The sequence below is a fragment of the Notolepis coatsorum genome (genome assembly GCF_963971535.1).
Source record: "Notolepis coatsorum genome assembly, chromosome: 7".
NCBI lineage: Eukaryota > Metazoa > Chordata > Actinopteri > Aulopiformes > Paralepididae > Notolepis > Notolepis coatsorum.
In genome coordinates, this window is record NC_140171.1 from 116,294,671 (window position 1) to 116,316,935 (window position 22,265).

The window sequence follows — 22,265 nt, forward strand, 5'->3', positions numbered from 1 at the left end:
TAGTTCGTGCTGTGTCTTCTGTGAGAAGCGTTGTGTCGTTTTCCTGCTTGGAAGTATTATTCTCCCGTGGATAATCCTACGTGTATTCACCTTTTCCGTGGTTCCCTGTTTTGAATTGCCTGTCGGCAGTTTTGCCTGGTGAGTCTTGGACTACCTGAACATTTCGTTATCTACTGGACTCTGTTTTTTTTATCGCCTACGGATTTGTTTACATTTGCCCTTAACACATTGGGCGCCAGCCATTAGCCTTATCCTTGTAGCTAATGCGCCAGGTTTCCATAGCATATTTTCACTGTGCGTGTTGTAAATTCCCCATGATTTGTTATGCTGTGTATTGTCATTTCCAGTCAGGCACTTCTTTGATGGCCCAGGGGTCCTATTATTTATAGTCTGGCATCTCTCTGGACAGCCCAGGGGTCCTAATGGGTTTAAATACAGCGGCCATCTTGCCCCCATGTGTTCCATTGCTGTCTGCTTTCCCAGTAAGAGTGCGTTCATGAACTAAAATACCACTCACTCAATCTTTGATCGCTCCATCCAGCCCTACGACCTGGATGGAAGCATATCGCTCAACAACAGAATCCTTAATAAATACGAAAGGACTGTTCTCTGTGTCTGCGTCCGCTCTCTGACCGGGGTGTGCCCTTCTGGATGAAGTGGCTCCAGCAAACTTTGCAAACAAGCATTATATCTTCAATATTGGTCCTTCGAGCCGGAGAACTTCACCCACGACGGCGCCATGGACACACAGAACAGCAGCAGACGAAAATGGAAGACGAGGAGGAAGGCTGCGACAGCTTCCAGCACACCTGCAAGGCTATCTGGTTAGTTTACCACAGTCCCTCATGCCTAATACTGCACCGTCTCTACCAGATGACAGCGAAGGTGCCACCGCACAGCAGCTGCGGTCACTCAGCCTGCAGACCGAGTTTGCAGCTACAGGTGACCAGCTCCACACTGCGCTCGGGCCCCCTCCCTGCCTCTCATTGCCGGGAGCAGTCGATCAGACGCGACACTGGGACCTATCACCGTATGCTAACACCCGGCCTGACCAGCGGGAAGTGTGTGTGGGGCTCACATCGCCATCCCCATCAGAGCAGAGCCACCACAGTCGGAGCCTAACAGGTGGCACCTCTGACGCAAGAGGACCTTGCTCTACCGTGCCCCTACGCCTTCCACCACCATTGTCACATCATAGTCTGAGCGTCCCACCCAACCGCTCACCATGGTCGAGCTCGCTGCCACTAATACCGCTGCTGTGCCCAACAACTGCAACGTTACAGTCTCAAGCCACAACCTGTACACCGGGCCAAAGGCAGCAAGCCTACATGTCGACTCAGTCTCTACCGCCGACAGTAACCTCCGCACCGCTGTTCGGGGCTGCTCCGAGGCCCCAGCCCCCACCGCGATGAGTCTGGTCATGCCACAGTCTGACTTCCAGGTGATGCAAGCAGTGGGTCACGTGGGCCAGCAAATGCCAACGGTACCAAGTTACCAGCCTACCTACCGGTCAAACCAGCCTGTGTCATCAATGGTGAGGAGCAGGCATGGCAGCACACCAGCGGCCGCACAGACCCGGTATGAGCTTACGCCAATGAGATCTGCATATCAAGTGCATCAATATACTACAGCTACGCCTGCACAGCCTAATTATCAACCTCAGACTGCAACAGCACTCTACCCTGCACGATGGTTACCCACTGCAGCTGCTCTCCAGCCAGTGGGCCAACATACAGCAGGTGCACCTCAGCAGTCTACCTATCAACTACCCTCCTGGACAGCGCCGCCTTCACCATTCACAACCGCTGTCGCAGCAGCAAGGGCATATCAGCCTCCACCAGTATTCCCTGCTCAGCAAGCGTATCAAGCGCTGCCGCACCAGCTGAGCCACCATCAACGATCATCATATCTGCCTCCACCAATCAACACTGCTCAGCAATTGCATCAAGCACTGCCGTACCAGCAGAGCCATCAACAACCAGCATGTCAGCCTCCACAAGCCATCCCTGCTCAGCATATGTATCAACCATTGCTGCACCAACTGAGCCACCATCCACAACCAGTGTATCAGCCTCAGCCTGCTGCATCGACTCAGCCAGCCTATCAGCTTGTGCATCCAACACCCGGTCCAGCACCCTATTATCATGTAGCAGTTCCACCGGTCCAGTATGTCCGTCAGGCCCAGTACACAGCACTACAGGATCCATACGCTCTCCAGCCTCCCAGGCAGCCAGTCCCTGTACCTAAACTGCCTAACCTGGTCCATGACAGCGAGAGAGAGTTCACGGACCTTAAGATGGCGCTGGACCACCTACTCGATGCCCACACTGAACTTTCTGAGCACTACAAGTACCGTGTACTTATGGAGCAGCTGGTTCTAGATGAGGCTAAGCTGATAGCCCAGTCCTGCAGGCATTATGCGCAACCCTACACCGCCGCCATGCAGGCCTTGCAGCGGCAATACGGACAGCCATATCAGCTTGCACAAAGCGAGATTGCCGCACTACTGAACGCTCCTGATCTCAAAGCAGGAGATACCAAAGCCTTCCAGAGCTTCGCCCTTAGCGTCGACTTGCTAGTGGGAATGCTCACATCACTGGAAGGACCTAACGGGATGGAAGTCAGGTCGACCGGCCATGTGGACCGGCTCCTGTGTAAACTCCCTACGCAAGTGAGAGATGGCTTTGTGGAGCACCTACAGGCTCGAGGTCGCCTCGACACGACCAGCCTAAACCCGTACGACCTTCGAGACCTCGCCGACTGGCTCAGGGTAAAGGCTGAAGCTCAAAGACTGTCAGAGAGAATGGCACAGCGCCATCGGATGGAAGGGACACAGTTCTCTAACAGAGACAAGCAAGTTCCCCCACCCAGACCTTGCAACCAGCCTTTCTCTGTTTATTATGGCTCCGCCAAGCCTAAACAAGACAGCCACCAGCCTGCTGAGACATCTCAATCAGAAGCCAAGAAGCAGAAGTTCAAGAGGATGTGTCTCTTCTGTAGGAGTGCCGAGCACTACCTATCGCAGTGTCCAGACATTGTCCAATGCTCGCCGGGAAAGGTTGAGAAGTGGATAGCAAATGGCAAACGTTGTCGTAATTGCGGTCGTACCAGCCATGAGCAAGATGCCTGCACCTTGAGGAAACCATGCAGTGAGTGCCAGGAGGTCCACCTCAGAGTTCTCCACGCCATCGCCAAGCCGGGTCCCCGTGCCTACCTCATCACACCAAAGGATGGTGCCTCGCTCTCCAACTCCAAACAAGGAGGGAAGGTGTACCTTAAGGTGGTACCAATCGTCATTACTAACGGGAGCAAGTCACTGCACACTTATGCGATCCTAGACGATGGAGCTGAACGCACGATAATACTGCCTGCTGCAGCTCGACACCTGGACCTTAAAGGCGAAGTGGAGTCCCTCGCACTGCGGACGATTCGCCAGGACGTGGCTCGCCTCACTGGCAAGTCTGTAGATTTCCATGTGGCCTCCCTGACTCATCCTTCTGAACTGCACCTGGTGAAGGGCGCCTTCACAGCAGGTCGATTAGCCCTGTCCGAGCAGTCTTACCCTGTGACTGCGCTTCAGGAACGCTATCGCCACCTGAGGGGGCTCCCATTGCAGGACTTCAGTCAAGTGCATCCACTACTGCTAATTGGTGCAGACTGCACCCATCTGATCACATCCCAAGAACCCATCAGATTCGGCCCCAAAGGTGGACCCGCAGCAGTCCACACAGCGCTCGGCTGGGCACTCCAAGGCCCAGATGGTCTTGCGTCACAGGCTACTTCATGCTACTTTACCTCTCTCAAGTCTGCACCGAACGACCTCTATCAACACGTTGAACGTCTCTGGCAGCTTGATGTGCTTCCATTTAGAAGTGGAAAGCTAGCAGTAAGGGCCCGTCTGGACCACGAGACTGTGGGCATCCTGGAAGCACGCACTGAGAGGGTGAAGGTTGGTGACACACTCCGATACGCCACGCCTCTGCTCCGCGCAAAGGACGCGCCACCACTGAAAGTGACTGCCAAAGCAGTCATGCCAATGCCCCGTAACACAGAGCAAAGACTGGTAGGAGATTCAGCTAAGGCTCAAATCACTGGAGCAGAGATCAAAAAGCTCGATGGAGGATGTGTTGCCAAGCTGGGTGAAGAAGCGGTAAATGAGTCTGACGAGTCATGGTTCACCCATCACGGGGCGGCGGCCGACTCCTCCTTACCTCAACCTAACCTGCATGACACCGAAGTCTTCCTGCTGAAGACCAGCCAGGCGGACTGCTTCCCAGAGGGATTTAAGTGTCTCAGAGCTGGAAACCCAGTACTGCCCAGTAGTAAGCTCAGTACGCTCTCACCAGAGATGGATCATACAATGGGTCTTCTCCAAATTGGTGGACGCTCTTGTCACCTGGACACCTCCTGTTCTACTGACATCCACCCCATAGTTCTCGATCCTGGCCATGCAGTGACGAAACTCATCAAGGATGTAGATGCCCGCCTACTCCACCCAGGGCCCGATAGGGTCTTCGCAGAGATCAGGCACCAGTACTGGGTCCTGTGGGGAAGACGGGCCATCAAGCATCATCAGAGGACCTGCACAGGATGTAGGAAGTGGAGGTGGGAGCCGGTGGCTCCAATGGTGGCAGACTTACCTCCTGCCCGGTTGCGGCCCCTTAAGCCACCATTATGTGACACCAAACAGGTTGCTGATGGGGCGGCGGGATGCCTCCCTGCCACAAGTGTCCTACGCTCCCGACCCGACTGTGGCAAATGATGGCGACAATCAGAGACCTCGGTAGCCACTTAGGGAATTTGACTGTTTACATAATAGCTATGCTATTCTTGGGGCGGCTGTTGTAAATTCCCCATGATTTGTTATGCTGTGTATTGTCATTTCCAGTCAGGCACTTCTTTGATGGCCCAGGGGTCCTATTATTTATAGTCTGGCATCTCTCTGGACAGCCCAGGGGTCCTAATGGGTTTAAATACAGCGGCCATCTTGCCCCCATGTGTTCCATTGCTGTCTGCTTTCCCAGTAAGAGTGCGTTCATGAACTAAAACACCACTCACTCAATCTTTGATCGCTCCATCCAGCCCTACGACCTGGATGGAAGCATATCGCTCAACAACAGAATCCTTAATAAATACGAAAGGACTGTTCTCTGTGTCTGCGTCCGCTCTCTGACCGGGGTGTGCCCTTCTGGATGAAGTGGCTCCAGCAAACTTTGCAAACAAGCATTATATCTTCAATAGTGCGTCACTATGTTTGGAGCGCTATATCTATATTCTATATTATAGCTATGGAGACAATACTATGGTAATTTGACAGTGACTTTATTCCGTCGAACATGCAAAAAAGAGAATTTTTTCATGTATATGTTTGCGCGTTATCCCGTGGTGAATATTATATAGTTTAGGAGTGATCCAGGATCATTCCTGAAAAGCTGAGTTATAGGGCGCTATGTGCATTTTGCAAAAGTCGTTCATGTTGCTCGCCTGGACACGATACTATTTCCAAATCAAAGGTATACAAGATTACAACTTGGGATGAAGAGTGACCTTCTGAAAATGCCTGGAGGACCTGTCTCCAGCTCAGACTAAAGCCCCTGATGCTACCTGTGTAGTTTTTGATGGAGCTGCCATGATTCAGATGATGAAGCCAGCAGGTGCCAAGACATTTGATGAATATGCCCAGCAGGTTTTCATCCCATATATCTATTCTCAGCTGTGTCACGTGTGGACCTTATCTGGGATACTTACAAGGATGACTCCCTGAAAGGCACAGCAAGAGCCAAGCGTGGAAAGGGTGTAAGGAGACGTGTGGTTGGGAAGGCTGCCATACCAGGAAACTGGCAGAACTTTCTGCAGATTGACAGTAACAAGACAGAACTATTCAGCTTCCTATCCAAGGTCCTCCTTCAGGTGTTCAGTGAGGAAGACAAGGAGGTTTGCACTAGATAGTACTGTACATTAGTACACTGCATAGTATTGTATATTATATGGTAACTCAGAACATTGTACATATGTCTATACTGAACACTGTGACCTCATTTTCTTCTTCTAAATTACATGCTATACTATGTTATTTGATACTATCTTGTCTAGCACAGTCTCTGGAGCGTAACAGTAAGAAGCATTTTGTATGAAAGTATTCTGTACTTCTGTATGACAACTATTAAAGAAACTTGAAAACTTGGTTGTCCTCATTGATGGGATGGGGGTGCTCAGCACACAGCCACTGCAGGATCTCCACACCCTGGCCCCATGTAGCCATGAAGAAGCAGATAGTCGTATGCTACTGCATGTATCACACGCTGCACTGCATGGCCACCACCAATTGCTTATTCGCACTGTTGACACTGATGTTGTGGTCTTGGCTGTGTTTGCCATAATACAACTACCAGCTGGATGTGAACTGTGGCTAGCATTCGGAACTGCAGCAGCCCACCAAATAGCTGCGTGCCTCGGACCAGAGATATCATGTGGCCTTCCAATGTCCCATGCTTTGACAGGCTGTGACACTGTATCCAGTTTTGCTGGACACAGAAATAAGGCAGCATGGTCAACATGGAAGTCACTGCCGGACCTGACAGATGCACTACTGATGCTGGCAAATGGACCAAAGGAGATCCCAGATGATGCCATGAACATTATTTACTTCTATTTGACAGAACCAGCACCTGCACCAAGGTGAACCAGGCAAGAAGGAAACTTTTTCCACGTTAAAGCTTGGCACAGAAAATCCCGCCTACCCGAGCTGCTCTGGTGGAGCACGTGGAGAGAACAGTCTACCTGGGTGGTCACATCTGGGGGAAGACACTGCTTCCAGACCCTGTGCTGCCATCACCAATTGACTGGGGGTGGGTGAAGACAGAAGGAATGTATGAGCCCCACTGGACGACAATGCCACAAGCATCACAATCCTCCCACAAGCTGATCTCTTGTGGCTGCAAGAGTGGTTGCAAAAAGCGCTGCACTTCAGTGCACAGGCCTCTGCTTCTGTGATGGAGAATGTGCCAGTTGAACCCTGCTGAACCATTCTTTGCTACAGTTTAATCGGGCAATAGCACCATCACCATTTTGTGTGTGGGGGAGGGGGGGGATAAAAAGGAAAATGTTTGATAATGTTTTGTAAATTGTTGTATATGTTGATTTTTTTTTATATATTTCTTTATATAACAATTATAAAAAAATATATTAATAAAACATGTTCTTCACTTTTAAGTTGGATGAAAATACCATTTGTGATGTTAAAAACATGGAAAACAATAGCTTTGGTGGCCAAAGTGTTCTATACCAGTAATCTCTGGCAGCCATTTTTGGAAATTCATGGTCACCAGAATGCCAATCTGCAATGCCCCAATATCCATATATTTTCTAAATATATTAAGCTAAATATGTACCAAATTTGGTGCTTTTATCACAAATTGAACAATAGGTTAGCTATGCCGCACCACTAATAGGTATTATGTTTCATCATGAAGCATCAAAGGGGGGGGGGGGGGGGGGGGGTCGTTTTGTGATGCTCTGATCGTCAGCAACAGCATACATTTTGGAGTACGTGACATATGATCGTTGCGATCGATGTGAAATCATTGTTGGATCAAAGTAGGATTGATGTCATATAGTCCTTACCTTTACTAGGAGGTATCCCAAAAAGAATATTCCTATTGTCTGATCGATTTCCAGTATTGATGTCCATCGGGTCCCTGACATGAACTGGCACAAAATATGCATGCAGTGTGCTGAACGCGTTTCCAAAGTGCTCAGATGAAGTGATTAACTTGCCTGAGTCCAAATTCTCTGCCCGGACTATATGTAATGTAACACAGTGTGAAATAATGTTTCAAAGGGTGGGCGATACTGCCACCTAGCAGGATTTGGCTGACATTGCACTCTCTGCGTCTCAGAATGAGTCCCAATGATACACCGAGGTCCGTGAGACTGCATAGAATTAAAAAAAATCAAATAAAAGCAAAAACTATCGCGATCAGACAATTGGAATATTCTTTTTGGGATACCTCCTAGCAAAGGTAAGGACTATATGAATCCTTATATCTATATCAATCCTACTTTGATGCAACAATGATTTCACATCGATCGCAACGATCAACGTATGTAGTATTAAAAAGAAATACCATTGCTGACGATCAGAGCATCAAAAAACTACATTCATGATGAAACATAATACCTATTATATACCTATGATTTGGAAATAGTAACGTGTCCAGGCGATCAACGCGAACGCCTTTAGCAAAATTCACATAGCGGTCCATAACGCAGCTTCCAGGATCACTCTGAAACTATACAATATTCACCACGGGATAACACGCAAACGTATACATGAAAAATTAAAAAAAAAATTACATGTTGGACGAGCGATAGTGACTGTCAAATGAGCCATAGTATTGTCTCCATAGCTATAATATAGAATATAGCTCTGCAAACATTGTGACGCACAGTGAAAATCCCTATCTTTTAAAGCGTGGCCCATTGACTACAAGGATGGATAAAATGGCTGGTGCTGAAAGTGTTAAAGGGGACGTGTTGTTTTTTCAGTTTTAATCTATTACGGCATATTTTGGCAAACTCTGATACCTGTCTTGTGTCGTGCATTTGGGGAGGCTCACAAACCATAACAGTAATAGCTGTATGTTCAAACACAATGCACAGGAAGCAGCATTCACACACCTGCATCTCTAGAGCTGTAACTGTTTTGTAAAGCTGTATAATTGTATTGATTTTTGACTAATAATAAAATAGAAAAATGTGGCCGCAGCACGCTTAGTTTGCTTATGCCTCAGGCCAGCCTGGCCTGCAAAATGTCATGTCAAACTGGCTGCCGTGAAGAGGGCATGTGGCAATTCCTGCTGTTTTGCAGATAAAAAATATGGGTGAAAGGCCATGTTCTGTCACGGTGTTTGATGGACAAATGATAGAATATACTAGGGGTGGGAATCACCAGAGGCCTCACGATACGATACTATCACGATACTTGAGTCACGATACGATAGTATTGCGATACTAAATATGTTTGCGATATGCTGAGTATTGCGATATTAATATTGCGATATATTGCGATTTATTACCTTTTCTGCAAAGTAAAACTTTGTCAACATGTTTTATCTAATAAAATGAAGTTCAATCTGTTCATCTCACTTCAATCATTTTTATTGCAGAACATGGTATTTTCTCAAGCAGACAGATGTAAACTGTAATCTGTGTTGCATGTACCTGACAAACTGAACTGTTTGTATTACAGTCATATTCCAACTTAACTGAATGCACATGTGTGTGTGGACTACTGTACTATTACAGGTATTGAAATGAACAATGCAACTTCCTTATACAAAAAAAAAATACAAAGAAAAATATATATATTTTTTTATGAATAATTAAATATCGATACTTGGCATCCCTGTATCGATACAGTATCGCGACGCAAAGTATCGCGATACTACTACGTATCAATTTTTTCCCCCACCCCTAGAATATACTGTATCTCACCTGTTTGATTTATGCTACAGATGCCATTGATTACCTAATCATGACACGGAAGACATGCACACCTGATATTTGTTTTGTGATAAAAGCATCATTGAAACATGGTTGTAGAACTTTGAAAATAATATTCACAACATTACCACTGTTGAATAACAATGTGTGTGTGTGTGTGTGTGTGTGTGCGTGTGTGTGTGTGCGTGTGTGTGTGTGTGTGTGTGTGTGTGTGTGTGTGTGTGTGTGTCAGTGATGTACCTGAACGCGTTCAATGAACAATCGTTCGTGAACGCGTTCGTATTTTGGGCAAACGTGAACTGAACGGATGTTTTCCCCCTAAATGAACGTAATACGCGTTCATTCTCAGCGCTGTATAACGGCGTTCAAAAGTGCGTTCATTCTCAGGCTCTCAGCACTATATTATAACAGCGTTCAAACGTGTGCCAGATTTCATATGCCTTTCAGCCAAAACCCCAGTTAAAACACACCGTAAACAGGCTTTAAAATAATGCTGAAAACTACACAATCTGGCAACCTCTCTGGGCGGAGCTTCGGGGAGTCTGGTAGTAGAGCAGCAGCACTCACACTTTCAGAAGGCGCTGCACTCGCTCAGAGTCAGACTCTACGACATCAGCGTATGAGCATTTAAAAGAGTTTTAGTTAAAGTCAGTAAATGTAAATGTAAACTTTAAGTATATTTAGATTATTATACTTAATAAAGACCATTCAAGAAGCACGTTTTTCCTCATGTTTTTGAAAATATACTGTAGAGATGAAAGCTGCAGCTGCTACTAGTGTGGATGAATGGGCGGCAGCAAAGCATTATGGAAATGCCAGTATTCTGTGGTTCTATTATGGGTTGTGGCAATACATTTGAAAAATAATAGCTTGCAGCAACGTATTGAAAAAAGAACTATAAACTATAAATTAGTTCATTTTTGAAACCATGAACTTTAGTTAAAAATTTTGAATTTTGAACTATGAACTGAACTAGTTCATTTTAAAATGTGTGAACTGTGAACTGAACTAGTTCATGTAGAAAGTGAACTTTCCCAACACTGGTGTGTGTGTCCAGACCCTGACCTGAGGCAGCAGACTGGGCTGGCTTCGCTCCAGACGCTGCAGGGCGTCAAGGAGGTAGGGGGTCTCTCTAAAGGCCAGGAAGCCAGCTATGTAGGGGGCGGTCAGAGTCACCATCTCACTATCCTCGTAAAGTACCTGTTGGGGGACAGAAACACTTGTTAATCTTTAATCACCTCCATTTGTAGAAACACACACTGCACACATACACGCTGTAAATAACCTGTGGATTCAAGGCCATGAAGAAATACATTACAAACACAATACATTTTTTATACAATGCTTCTCAACGCAATACATTTTTTATACAATGCTTCTCAACACAATACATGTTTCATACAATGCGTCTCAAAAACATGTTTACAACTTTACTATTTTTTTTATCCACTTTGTCTCCCATTTAAAATTGTTCTCCCATCCCAATTTTTCGTATCATCCAATTCAACCCTCCCCTGTCACGAACGCTGTTTCTTGCCTCCCACAAGCCGGCTGCAATGTGGACTAAGTCATACATAGCACGAGTCCCCGCCGATACTCGAGGTAACAGCAGTCTCATCTTTCCACCTGCACGGCTCGATCTTTCAGCGTCAGGGGTCTGGGCTTTGGAGGGGCCCCGCCCCCGTCGCTTCCTGATTCGACTGCGCAGGCGCACCAACCGACCTGTAGGAGTCGCTGTCCACAACGCCTGATCCCCACCCATCAGTTTCCCTCCCCCTAATACTGCCAATGTGTATTAGTGCGGACGACCAGCTAAACTGAAAGCAATGTCGAGCGCTGGGCTCGAACTGACGAGCCCAGCGTCTCCAGTATTCGTGGTGAGCGCCTTGCCCACTGCACCACGTAGCCGCCCTTCGACGACTTTACTATTTGTAATTTAAATGGATTCATGAGGTGTTGGGTAGCAATCATTGGCAGAGAAATCAAGTTGAAAAGTCTGCTGATAATTTCCATCTGCCATGAAAGCTCATCAAATTGAGGAGATTCATATACTGTAAATACCAAAAAGGCCATGCTCAGTGGGTAAATGTAAAAGTTGAGGTGGGAGTTGAACCACACGCATGTTTTCACAAGGCTAGTCCGGTTGCGGGCTTTTGGTGATTAGAAGATCAGACTGGTACGTCTTTTGCCCTGCACAGGTAAGAGTTACTTTCAAATGTGAGTTTCTAAATAAAAACAGCAAGAATACTGTCATGATCTAGGATTTTTCTTTTCTGATTTGTACTGGCATGAGGTGTGTGAAGATATTATATGGACAATTTACTTGGATAATTTAATACATTTAAAAAGATCCAGTACTGGGCAAGATTTACAATGTGTTTTACACATTGTATTTAAAAACTTTGGACTTATATTCGTCTGTAGGATTAAAATAATAAAATCGACACCTTTTAATTTCTTTCAGTCCTACATGGAGTAATACAAAATGAGGTACAGGAAGGGTGCAAATGAAATACACCCCATGGATCAACAATAGGAAGAGCATGACTGCCGTAGGTCCCAGTCTAGACGCACTACTCACCTCCAGCTCAGGGTAGCTGAGCACCACAAGCTGTGCGCAGGCGTTGGCGTCGTCCCCTTTGATGAAGGACAGGTCCACTCCGCCGACTCTCTCCAGGCCGGAGAAGTCGGGACTCCTCTGCCACTCCTCCGTGTCCTCCTCCAACACCTGCTGCCTCAGACTGGCCTGCTCACTGCTCAGAGAGAGAGAACATCTAGATTAGAACCTCAGACTGGCCTGCTCACTGCTCCGAGAGAGAGAACATCTAGATTAGAACCTCAGACTGGCCTGCTCACTGCTCAGAGAGAGAGAACATAGATCTAGATTAGAACCTCAGACTGGCCTGCTCACTGCTCCGAGAGAGAGAACATCTAGATTAGAACCTCAGACTGGCCTGCTCACTGCTCAGAGAGAGAGAACATCTAGATTAGAACCTCAGACTGGCCTGCTCACTGCTCAGAGAGAGAGAACATCTAGAACCTCAGACTGGCCTGCTCACTGCTCAGAGAGAGAGAACATCTAGATTAGAACCTCAGACTGGCCTGCTCACTGCTCAGAGAGAGAGAACATCTAGAACCTCAGACTGGCCTGCTCACTGCTCAGAGAGAGAGAACATCTCTAGAACCTCAGACTGGCCTGCTCACTGCTCAGAGAGAGAGAGAACATCTCTAGAACCTCAGACTGGCCTGCTCACTGCACAGAGAGAGAGAGAACATCTCTAGAACCTCAGACTGGCCTGCTCACTGCTCAGAGAGAGAGAACAACTAGAACCTCAGACTGGCCTGCTCACTGCTCAGAGAGAGAGAGAACATCTCTAGAACCTCAGACTGGCCTGCTCACTGCACAGAGAGAGAGAGAGAACATCTCTAGAACCTCAGACTGGCCTGCTCACTGCACAGAGAGAGAGAGAACATCTCTAGAACCTCAGACTGGCCTGCTCACTGCTCAGAGAGAGAGAGAGAACATCTCTAGAACCTCAGACTGGCCTGCTCACTGCTCAGAGAGAGAGAACATCTCTAGAACCTCAGACTGGCCTGATCACTGCTCAGAGAGAGAGAACAACTAGAACCTCAGACTGGCCTGCTCACTGCTCAGAGAGAGAGAACAACTAGAACCTCAGACTGGCCTGCTCACTGCACAGAGAGAGAGAGAACATCTCTAGAACCTCAGACTGGCCTGCTCACTGCTCAGAGAGAGAGAACATCTCTAGAACCTCAGACTGGCCTGCTCACTGCTCCGAGAGAGAGAACATCTCTAGAACCTCAGACTGGCCTGCTCACTGCACAGAGAGAGAGAACAATTAGAACCTCAGACTGGCCTGCTCACTGCACAGAGAGAGAGAGAACATCTCTAGAACCTCAGACTGGCCTGCTCACTGCTCCGAGAGAGAGAGAGGAAAAACATAGACAGAACCAGTCATATGCATGTATATGAAACTCACACACATATGATATTAAATGTATCCTCTGTGGGGTTTGGATTAGCTCATGTTAATCTGAATGCTCTTGCTGAAAAGCCAAAACGGAGTAGAATATCTAACCCTGGACGGAGGATTGTAATGTAGGCCTACCTGTATTTGTCGACGAGGGTAAACAGGGAAAAACACCCATTTAGTTATGCGCAGGCTACCCTGCTTGTCTCCATGCAGTGTGAACCTTTGACCAAAGCTTCTGCCAAGGGCTCTGTTGTGTATTGCCTGCTGCTAACTACGCTGGGTTCCTCTGCTTCTTCCACTAGACTCTACCAGTATGTTGATGCCTCAGTCCAGAGCCACAAATCTGCCCGTGAGATGACAACGGGAATAAGGACATAATATGGCATCATACCATTATCAGCGGCCTCCTCATGACACGCTCACAAATCAATGGCTACTGGGGGGATGCGCTGGCACTCGTCCAGAGCTGCTGGCAGAGCAGCAGAGATGGGAGGCGTCTCACAGGATCTGCCCCAGGCTCTCCTGTCAACATGTTTTGCATTTCCTTTTCCGGGTACATCTACTATACACTACATTTTGAAGGACACATCCTGCTTTTTACTCGATTACATTTACCTGGATATTGCAATTCCTAGTTAGTTACTTACCTAGATAGATGGATATATTCAGGTACCTAAGCAGTACCATGGTTAAAATGTAAATCTAAGAATTCATCAGAGCAATGCCTCTTTGAACTGCTGCGGTCAGGCAAGCGATACCGGAGTCTCATGGCAAGCACAGAGAGACTCAGAAGAAGCTTCTATCCTCAGGCCATCAGGATGCTCAATGAACAATAACACTATGTAACACTAACAACCATCAAATGCACTCACAGCACACACATCCACACGGCACACGCACACACTCACTTTAAACAAACAACTCACTGCAGCACCCACTTTACCCACTTTAGAACACCGTCCTAAACACACTTTATATTTATTGGCAAAGAATTTGCACTACAACCCATACCTCATTACACCTTACTGTAAATTGTACCTAAATTGTACCTCATCTAGGGCTGCAACTAATGACTATTTTGGTAGTCGACTAATCTGTCAATTATATTAAAAAAAATATATATATATATATATATATATAATATTTTTTTTACTTTTCACTACCTATCTTTGTGAACGTGGCTTCTCAGCTCTGGTCCAGCTGAAGACAGAGCAGAGGAACAGATTGGACATTGAGCATGACCTCAGAGTTGCTTTGAGACTCTTGTCAGGACCAAACAACATCCCCAGTTATCCCATTAGTTCCCCCAAACTTACTGTCGGTCTGTTATGTTAAGCTAAGAAATCTTCAGCTGGCTGGACCAGAGCTGAGAAGCCACTTTCACAAAGATAGGTAGTGCAAAAAAAAAAAGAAGAAAAAAAATAATAATATTTTTTTTAATGACTAATCGACGCAACAATATCTCGTTGTCGATTATGTCGACTAATCGTTGCAGCCCTAACCTCATCCCATCTCTGCTTTGCACTGTATAGTATATTGTATGGTAACTCAGTTACTTCTACTCTGCATTGTATATATGTATATACTGAACACTTTTGTCTACGTACTTGACTTCTATTTTATACTTATTTTATACTTATCTATTTTTGTCTAGCACAGTCTCTGGAGCGTAACAGAAAGAAGCATTTTGTATAAATGTATTCTGTACTTCTGTATGACAACTAATAAAGAAACTTGAAACAATGGCATGTGGGATGGAAGTTTTTTTGGGGCTAGAGGAACTCTATAGCGCCTTCCAGATGGAAGCTTGTCAAACTCACCATGAAGGGGATGCAAAGGATCAGACAATATTTGCAGAGCCCTGTCCCTATTCTGAAATACATATAACTCAGACAATTGTTTTTGTGATTTCCCCTCCCTATTTCATTCCTTGCCAATTTGTTCTTATGCTTGGCCCCAAGGTTTCCATACCCGGTTGAGATATCAAGACTTTTGTATACCAGCTCTAGAATATCCCTACTTACAGCAAACCTATTCAACTTTCTTAGAAGATACAAGCGTTGCATAGCCTTCTTGAAGATGTATTCTGTGTTAAAAGAACGTGTTATAAAGCTCATGGTGTTATCCAGGAAAGCGAAAATATTAAATGTTCTACCACTTCTACAGACTGACTGTTTATTGTAACTGGTTGGCTTGGATGGAGCAGGCTACTGTTGCAGCTGATGGTCAGCTCTTTGGTTTTACTAGTATTTATGACCAGTGTGCTGTCTGAACACCAGTCCATCAGCTCTTTGTAGACCAGTGTGTCTGAACACCAGTCCATCAGCTCTCTGTAGACCAGTGTGTCTGAACACCAGTCCATCAGCTCTCTGTAGACCAGTGTGTCTGAACACCAGTCCATCAGCTCTCTGTAGACCAGTGTGTCTGAACACCAGTCCATCAGCTCTCTGTAGACCAGTGTGTCTGAACACCAGTCCATCAGCTCACCAATAATATGTCTCAAATATGACTCTTCACTCTTGATGTCACCCTCCCGCAGTAGCCCGATCAATGCCATATCATCAGCATATTTGTATAACTGGAATGTAGAATCTCTGAGTTGCATTTCATTGGTATACATAGACAAAGACTTTCTGAAGTCGATCAGTGAGACAATCTTTGATCCATAATATAAGTCCACCATTATGGACCCATGCTAAACATTTATGAACTCACAGAACTGTAAGGTACTTTGGATAAAACAAATGGAATGTATGCCTTTAATAATGTTATGCACTTTTATTCAAGTAAAATAATTGTGTGTACTTTTTACACCATTGACTTTGGCATACATGTGCTGTTTTATAGCAATGCCCCCTTTACTCAATTACACACCTGAGTGAAAAACTATAATCTACCCATATAACTCTTTATGATAGCATGTACGATAATGCTATATATATATATATATATATATATATATATATATATATATATATATATATGTACTGTATGTATCCACATCTGTTTGAATATACCTGCACAATCCTATTTATATACCTGCATATAACCCAGAACTTTGTATAATAGCATGTAACCATAATGCTGTATACCATGTATATCCTCCTGAGACCCAGGGGTAAAAAGTGTTGTCACTTGTATTTTCTTGTGATAATTTAAGTGTTTTGGTGCTAAAGAACATATTTCAAAGATTTTTTATTTTTTTACTTTTACTCGATTAATATTTTACAAAATGTGCACTGTAGTACACAACCGGACTTCATTGATCGTAAAACAATAAGAATCTTATATAGGAATTATGAAAATTGCATCCACATTCAGTCTTTTCACTGGTGTGACAAAGATGAAAAGAAAACATCAAATTTGATTCTTCTGAATTGTCCCAGTAGCAGGCAGGCCCATTTTCTGAAGAGCATCCAGAAGACTGATGGTCTTTATCAACTTCATCTGGCTCTTTATCTTTAGTCTCTCACACTCTGACATAGAGCTGTCTACTAAATAAATATGAAACAAACATACAGTAAGTCCTGATGTGCACTACAGTGTACATTAATCAATTAATGTTTTTCCTCTGAAAATAAATATGTTTAACTCTGACAACTCTCTCAAAATGCTCCTTAAATGTTTACTTACTAAAAAATATCAAAATATAACATTCAAAAACATTTTAAATATGAATATCATGCTTATCTTTATTTTTTTCCTGCAATGTGCCTTTTGTGTTGGAAGCCATTTTCAAAAGACAAAAAAAGGCAAGTTTGCATGGTCACACCCCAACACATGATATATCATTGGAAAGCTACGGTTGTCCTCTGTAAGGAACGTCGGGACTCAATAGAGTGACATGTATAGTATTATAGGAATCAAGCTAAACCTAATGTGCACTACAGTGTACAAAAATGCATTGCTGGAGGTCTCAGGAGGATATATATCCTATATATATATATAATATACCAATATATATCCACATCTGTCTGAATATATCTGCATACAGTATAATCCTTTTTACAAACCTGTAGATACCTGTACGATTTACTACCAGTGTAAATACCTGTATCGCTGTACATATATTATTACTACTTAATATTACTCATTATACTCTAGTTGAATCACCTGTATATTGTATACTGCAATTGCACTTTACTGTTGCACTCAGGTTAGATGCCAACTTATTTTCGTTGTACTGTACTTGTGTGCTGTATAATGACTATGTTTTAGTATCATAATCACTTCTTTAGAGTTGACGGCACTCAGTAGCTCCGCCTCCGTCACCGTCAGCATTGGTGGAGTAAACATAGGGAGTAAATGCCCCCATGGGTTAAGTCATCAACGAGGCGGTAGAGGGAGAGGAGAGCCGAGATTTGCCCAGCCTGTCTGGGGGCACGCTCGCTTCACTGACCTTTCCCATTGTTTGACCACCTCCGCTTCAGCAACAATGGACATTTGATGTATCGATATATGCCAACCTGAGAACAGTACGGAGAAAGTACAGAACTTGTTTTTTTCACGAGCTCATTCACTTCCGTGTTTACTCGTCATAGAGACGTGACGGCAGAGGTTGATGTTTATTGTTATGATGGTGTATATCGCCATCTAGCGGTCGTTATATGACTCGCATGTTTTGGTGATTGGTACTGTAGGCTACATTTCTGTTTAATAATAATAATAATAATAATCTTCATTTATATAGCACCTTTCATACACGGAGTGCAGCTCAAAGTGCTTAACAGAGACACGTCTTCTTTAAACAAGCCAAGAAGAAAAAGAAAAAATACATAGTAACACAGTAAGTCAAGAAAAAACTAGAATACCATAAGCTCAAAGTAAATGCATGCATGCATGCAAAACTCCCAGACGTACCCCACGCGAAGGTAAGGAAAAACTCACTAAAACCTAACAATAGGAAAAAATGCTCCACAGGCAAGTTCTGTTCAGTTCAATAACATCATTATTATTATGTTATTCAGTTATCAGGCATGTGTTTAGGTTGTCTATTATAGTTTGATTGGGTGTTGTGTTTATAAATAGCGGTTCCCTAGCACCTGCACACACCATACATTCCACATTTCTTTCTATATATACCCTGCATCTTTGTTCAGAGGGGTTTGTTGATATATCATTCATAGCCTGATTTATAGTACATTTATACCAAGAAACCTGGCGAAAATAGATTTTTTTATGACTGTAGACAGCATTTCCTGATTTATGGGATGATAAAGACATAGCAATCACTTCTGAACAAAGTTCATTGTGTTATGTGTCAACATAATGAAACACTATTTTTTTTGATCCACTTTTTCTCCTCCTTTTTCTGTGATTTCTCTCCCATCCCAATTCTCCTTCCCCTGTCTTGATTGTTGCTCGCATGTGCCCCCCACTGTTCGGTTGTAGGGAGGGTAGATAGATCCTATCGCATGTCCCCTCCGATACATGCAGAGTCAGCCCGCCACTTCTTTTCACCTGCCAGCACGGAATCTCATTGGCGAGGTGTAACATGTGGGAGGCTCACACTACCCTCGCCATCTCCTGTCCTTGCTGTGCAGGCGCCCTGACCGACCTGTAGGAGTTGCTGTTTACAACAACCAGAATACCACCCCACCGGCTTCCCTCCCGCTGACTCTGCCAATCGAGCCAGTGTGATGGCCGGCCAAGCCGGAGGCAACGCTGACAGCCGGATTTGATACCAGTGTCTCTCACGTTGGTGACAAGCGCAATGTCCACTGCGCCACCCAGTCGCCTAACGAAACACATTTTTTAATCTGGCATCATCCAATGTTGGTGATGTCTACCCTGGCGACATATGCAAATTAGTGCATATTTAATTAGGTAACGCCTATTTTGCATATATAAACACAAGATCTCAGAAAACTTGCAATACATTTTTTCTTAAAAACTGGGAAAGTTTCATAGTGATATCTATTCAAATATATTTTTTGCCTATTCACCTGGGTAGCCTCACCTTAATAAAAACAGGCTCAATGAGAACACTACTAGATGTGAAGAGCTACACTTCCATCACATTGTACAAATTATGAAAATATAGGAGCAACTTTTTTGCCTGAATTCCAGCATATATTATGTGCGAAACCCTGGGCATGGACTGCTGCCAGCAGCTGGAGAACTAACGGCTCCAATCACAAGCAAGGAAAGGAGGACCAAATTCGCTAGTGTCTGATTTATTGATTTGTTTACGTATTGATAGATTGTCTGTTGCTAATCTCTCATGTTTACTCTGTCAAAATTGTTCGTCACCATCTGATGCTCAAAAGCTGCTTAAATACTTCATGCCAGTAAATGTAATTTGAATTGGAAAACGGGGCATTTTCATATTTCTTCAGAGATGTAAGAGTCATTATACGAAAACATGCCATTTCCCATTCTTAAGTTTGATTTTCAAAGTACTGTTTTCAAAGTTTTTAAACTAATTTCTGGATGAAGTAGATCCTTACCTCTCAGAAAAATTTGCCATATAACAAATCTGATATATTATGAAAGATAAAACCCCCCTTGTTACACTAAGTGTGTTTATAAAGTGAGAATATTGATATTTACTTTTTTCCATGGATGAATATGTTCATTTACAACAGACTGTCCACAGCATGTTCCGTTAAAAAATAAATTAATACCACAATTTCTTTGAGTCGATTACTTGTCTCTTTCACTTAACATATCAAAGGTTTATTTAAAATGTCTAATAATGTATAATATATTACAATATTATGCAATTATGGACACCTCAGTAACAGTTACCGTATTGGTTATACTGCTTGTTTAAGTTACAGTTATGGGTGTAATGGAGTTATAATGAGACATTCATACTCCTTTAATTCAACATGACTAATCAGAATGTTGGAGACAGATTTATTGAGGTTTTAGCATAGAAGGCGAAGAATGACGAAGATAATGGCAGCCAATATTAGCCACGGCATTCATGAACATTTACATTTTCAAACAATTATTTTTTTAAGTATGCTTTTGTGTTAACAGGGTTGACACAATGAGCTCATCCCCCTCTGTCAGACATTACATATCAAAGAAAATGAATTAAAAGAAGATGACACTTACTTTTCACCATCAACTTCATAAAAGGCAGATCATTTAACTTCCTGGAAATCTGGGCCCTCATTCATCAACCTGACTTACGCACAGATATGTGCTTAACCTGTGCGTACGATCATTTCTAAGCAAAGAGTGGGATTCATCAATTTCAACTTGAACTTGACTTCGTGCTTATGTGTACGCACAGCTCGGAGCACACTTAGCTGACGCCCAGTGGTAGAACATCGTTACTACGGCATAAGCGCTCCTCAGTTCTGCATTAGTTTCAAGGCGGAAATAAGCTTCCGTGCATTAGTGTTCAACTTCTGTATGACCCGTAATTCATTATAGTTCATTATAAAATAGCGACAGTAGTGTAATTATAACGGGCTCACACGCGAACAAGAGGTTGGCCTGCTTGTTTGGCACGGGGCGGCAGACGCAAAACACCAACCTCCAAACGCGATTAAATATTGTTTCAAATAAAAAGCAAATTATTTTGTGTTTCATGTTTCCAAATAAGATTGGTCACGAAATGCTTTCTACTTCAATTTGTTGGTTAGAATAGATGACCTCCGTTGAAACTTCACTGAGACTAAATATTTGTGAGCTCCCGCTCAGATGTGGTAATAATAACAATAATAATAGCTTCATTTTATATAGCGCCTTTCAAGAGACCCAAGGTCGCTTTACATAGATAGGGGGGGGGGAATAACAAAGTAACAGACATAGTGGACAGACACACAACATATAAATATGATGATGGAATTCATTCAAGATCCTCTCCACCCTCGGGTCTTTGCCACCGGCACGGTCCATCGTGATATTGGAGATGGATCGAGCAATAGACTGTTACTGTAGCTGTCAAAGCTCCATCACAAATGCAGTTATGTGAATAGAAAGGGATTCCACTAAGTCAATGTTGCGATGCGCATTTGCCTGATACATGTTGTTGCTGCATGCCGGGAGGAAGGCGATGCTGAATGTTTTCAATTCATTAAATAAAACTGATACTTTTTGCAAGGGTTTACTGACTGTCATACAAATAATCAACCAACTACATACTGTAACTTTTCAGTGCACGTTCTTATTTACATTGTGACAACAGCCTTGTGAGTTCCCGCAGTGACCCGCACACAGACATGATGGAATTCAAGTTATATGCCGTATTCGCTATCGCGTCCCGCTCTGAGCCTTATGAGATATCCCTATCTCCTATGATACCTATTGTATCTCCCACGAACAAAAAACTACATGCACCCCACCTGTATGGGGCTCCGCCCCCATGGTGGCACCGCCCATATAGCAGTGACTCTGGTCACCACACATCCTTCCTCTATTTTCGTCCCAGCGTACTTGGATGCGTGCACCGTACGATAACTAGTAGGATGAAAAGATTAAGGAAGATTCGTAATGTTGAGGGCTTACCGGAGGATTGTGTTTCCCTGGATTCTCCGGAGCTTGTTTCGACGACGCAGACCTATGCTGGTGGTTCCTCGGCTGACGGCGACGGACCGAGGTTTGGCTAACGGGTCGGCTTGTACAAAGGTGAGGTCTGTGTCAGTAGGCATCGATGTCGGTGTTGGTCGTGCTGTGGAGTATGTTTCAGCACCGGGGCCGGGGCGGCTTGGCGATCGTTCCACTGTCGTGGGCGATGTCTTGGCGATCCTGGAACATGCTGTTAACGCTAATGCTACTACTGTTTTTTCTGCTAACACTGATGTTGAC

At 44.4% G+C, this 22,265-nt stretch overlaps 1 protein-coding gene across 3 annotated transcripts in view; it reads right to left on the reverse strand.

Annotated features, from left to right (window-relative positions):
* The window catches only part of LOC311231446 (endonuclease V-like), a 248,208-nt gene extending 230,189 nt beyond the window's left edge, over positions 1 to 18,019 (reverse strand). For all 3 annotated transcript variants that reach the window (XM_084318026.1, XM_084318027.1, XM_084318028.1), the window contains exons 1-3: positions 17,899 to 18,019; positions 12,086 to 12,257; positions 10,570 to 10,704 (exon numbers count right to left, since the gene is read on the reverse strand). In XM_084318026.1, coding sequence (XP_084174152.1) covers positions 10,570 to 10,704; positions 12,086 to 12,257; positions 17,899 to 17,942 — 351 coding nt within the window. In that variant the 5' untranslated portion in view covers positions 17,943 to 18,019. The remainder of the gene's footprint in view (positions 1 to 10,569; positions 10,705 to 12,085; positions 12,258 to 17,898) is intronic.
* Positions 18,020 to 22,265: the final 4,246 nt, after the last annotated feature.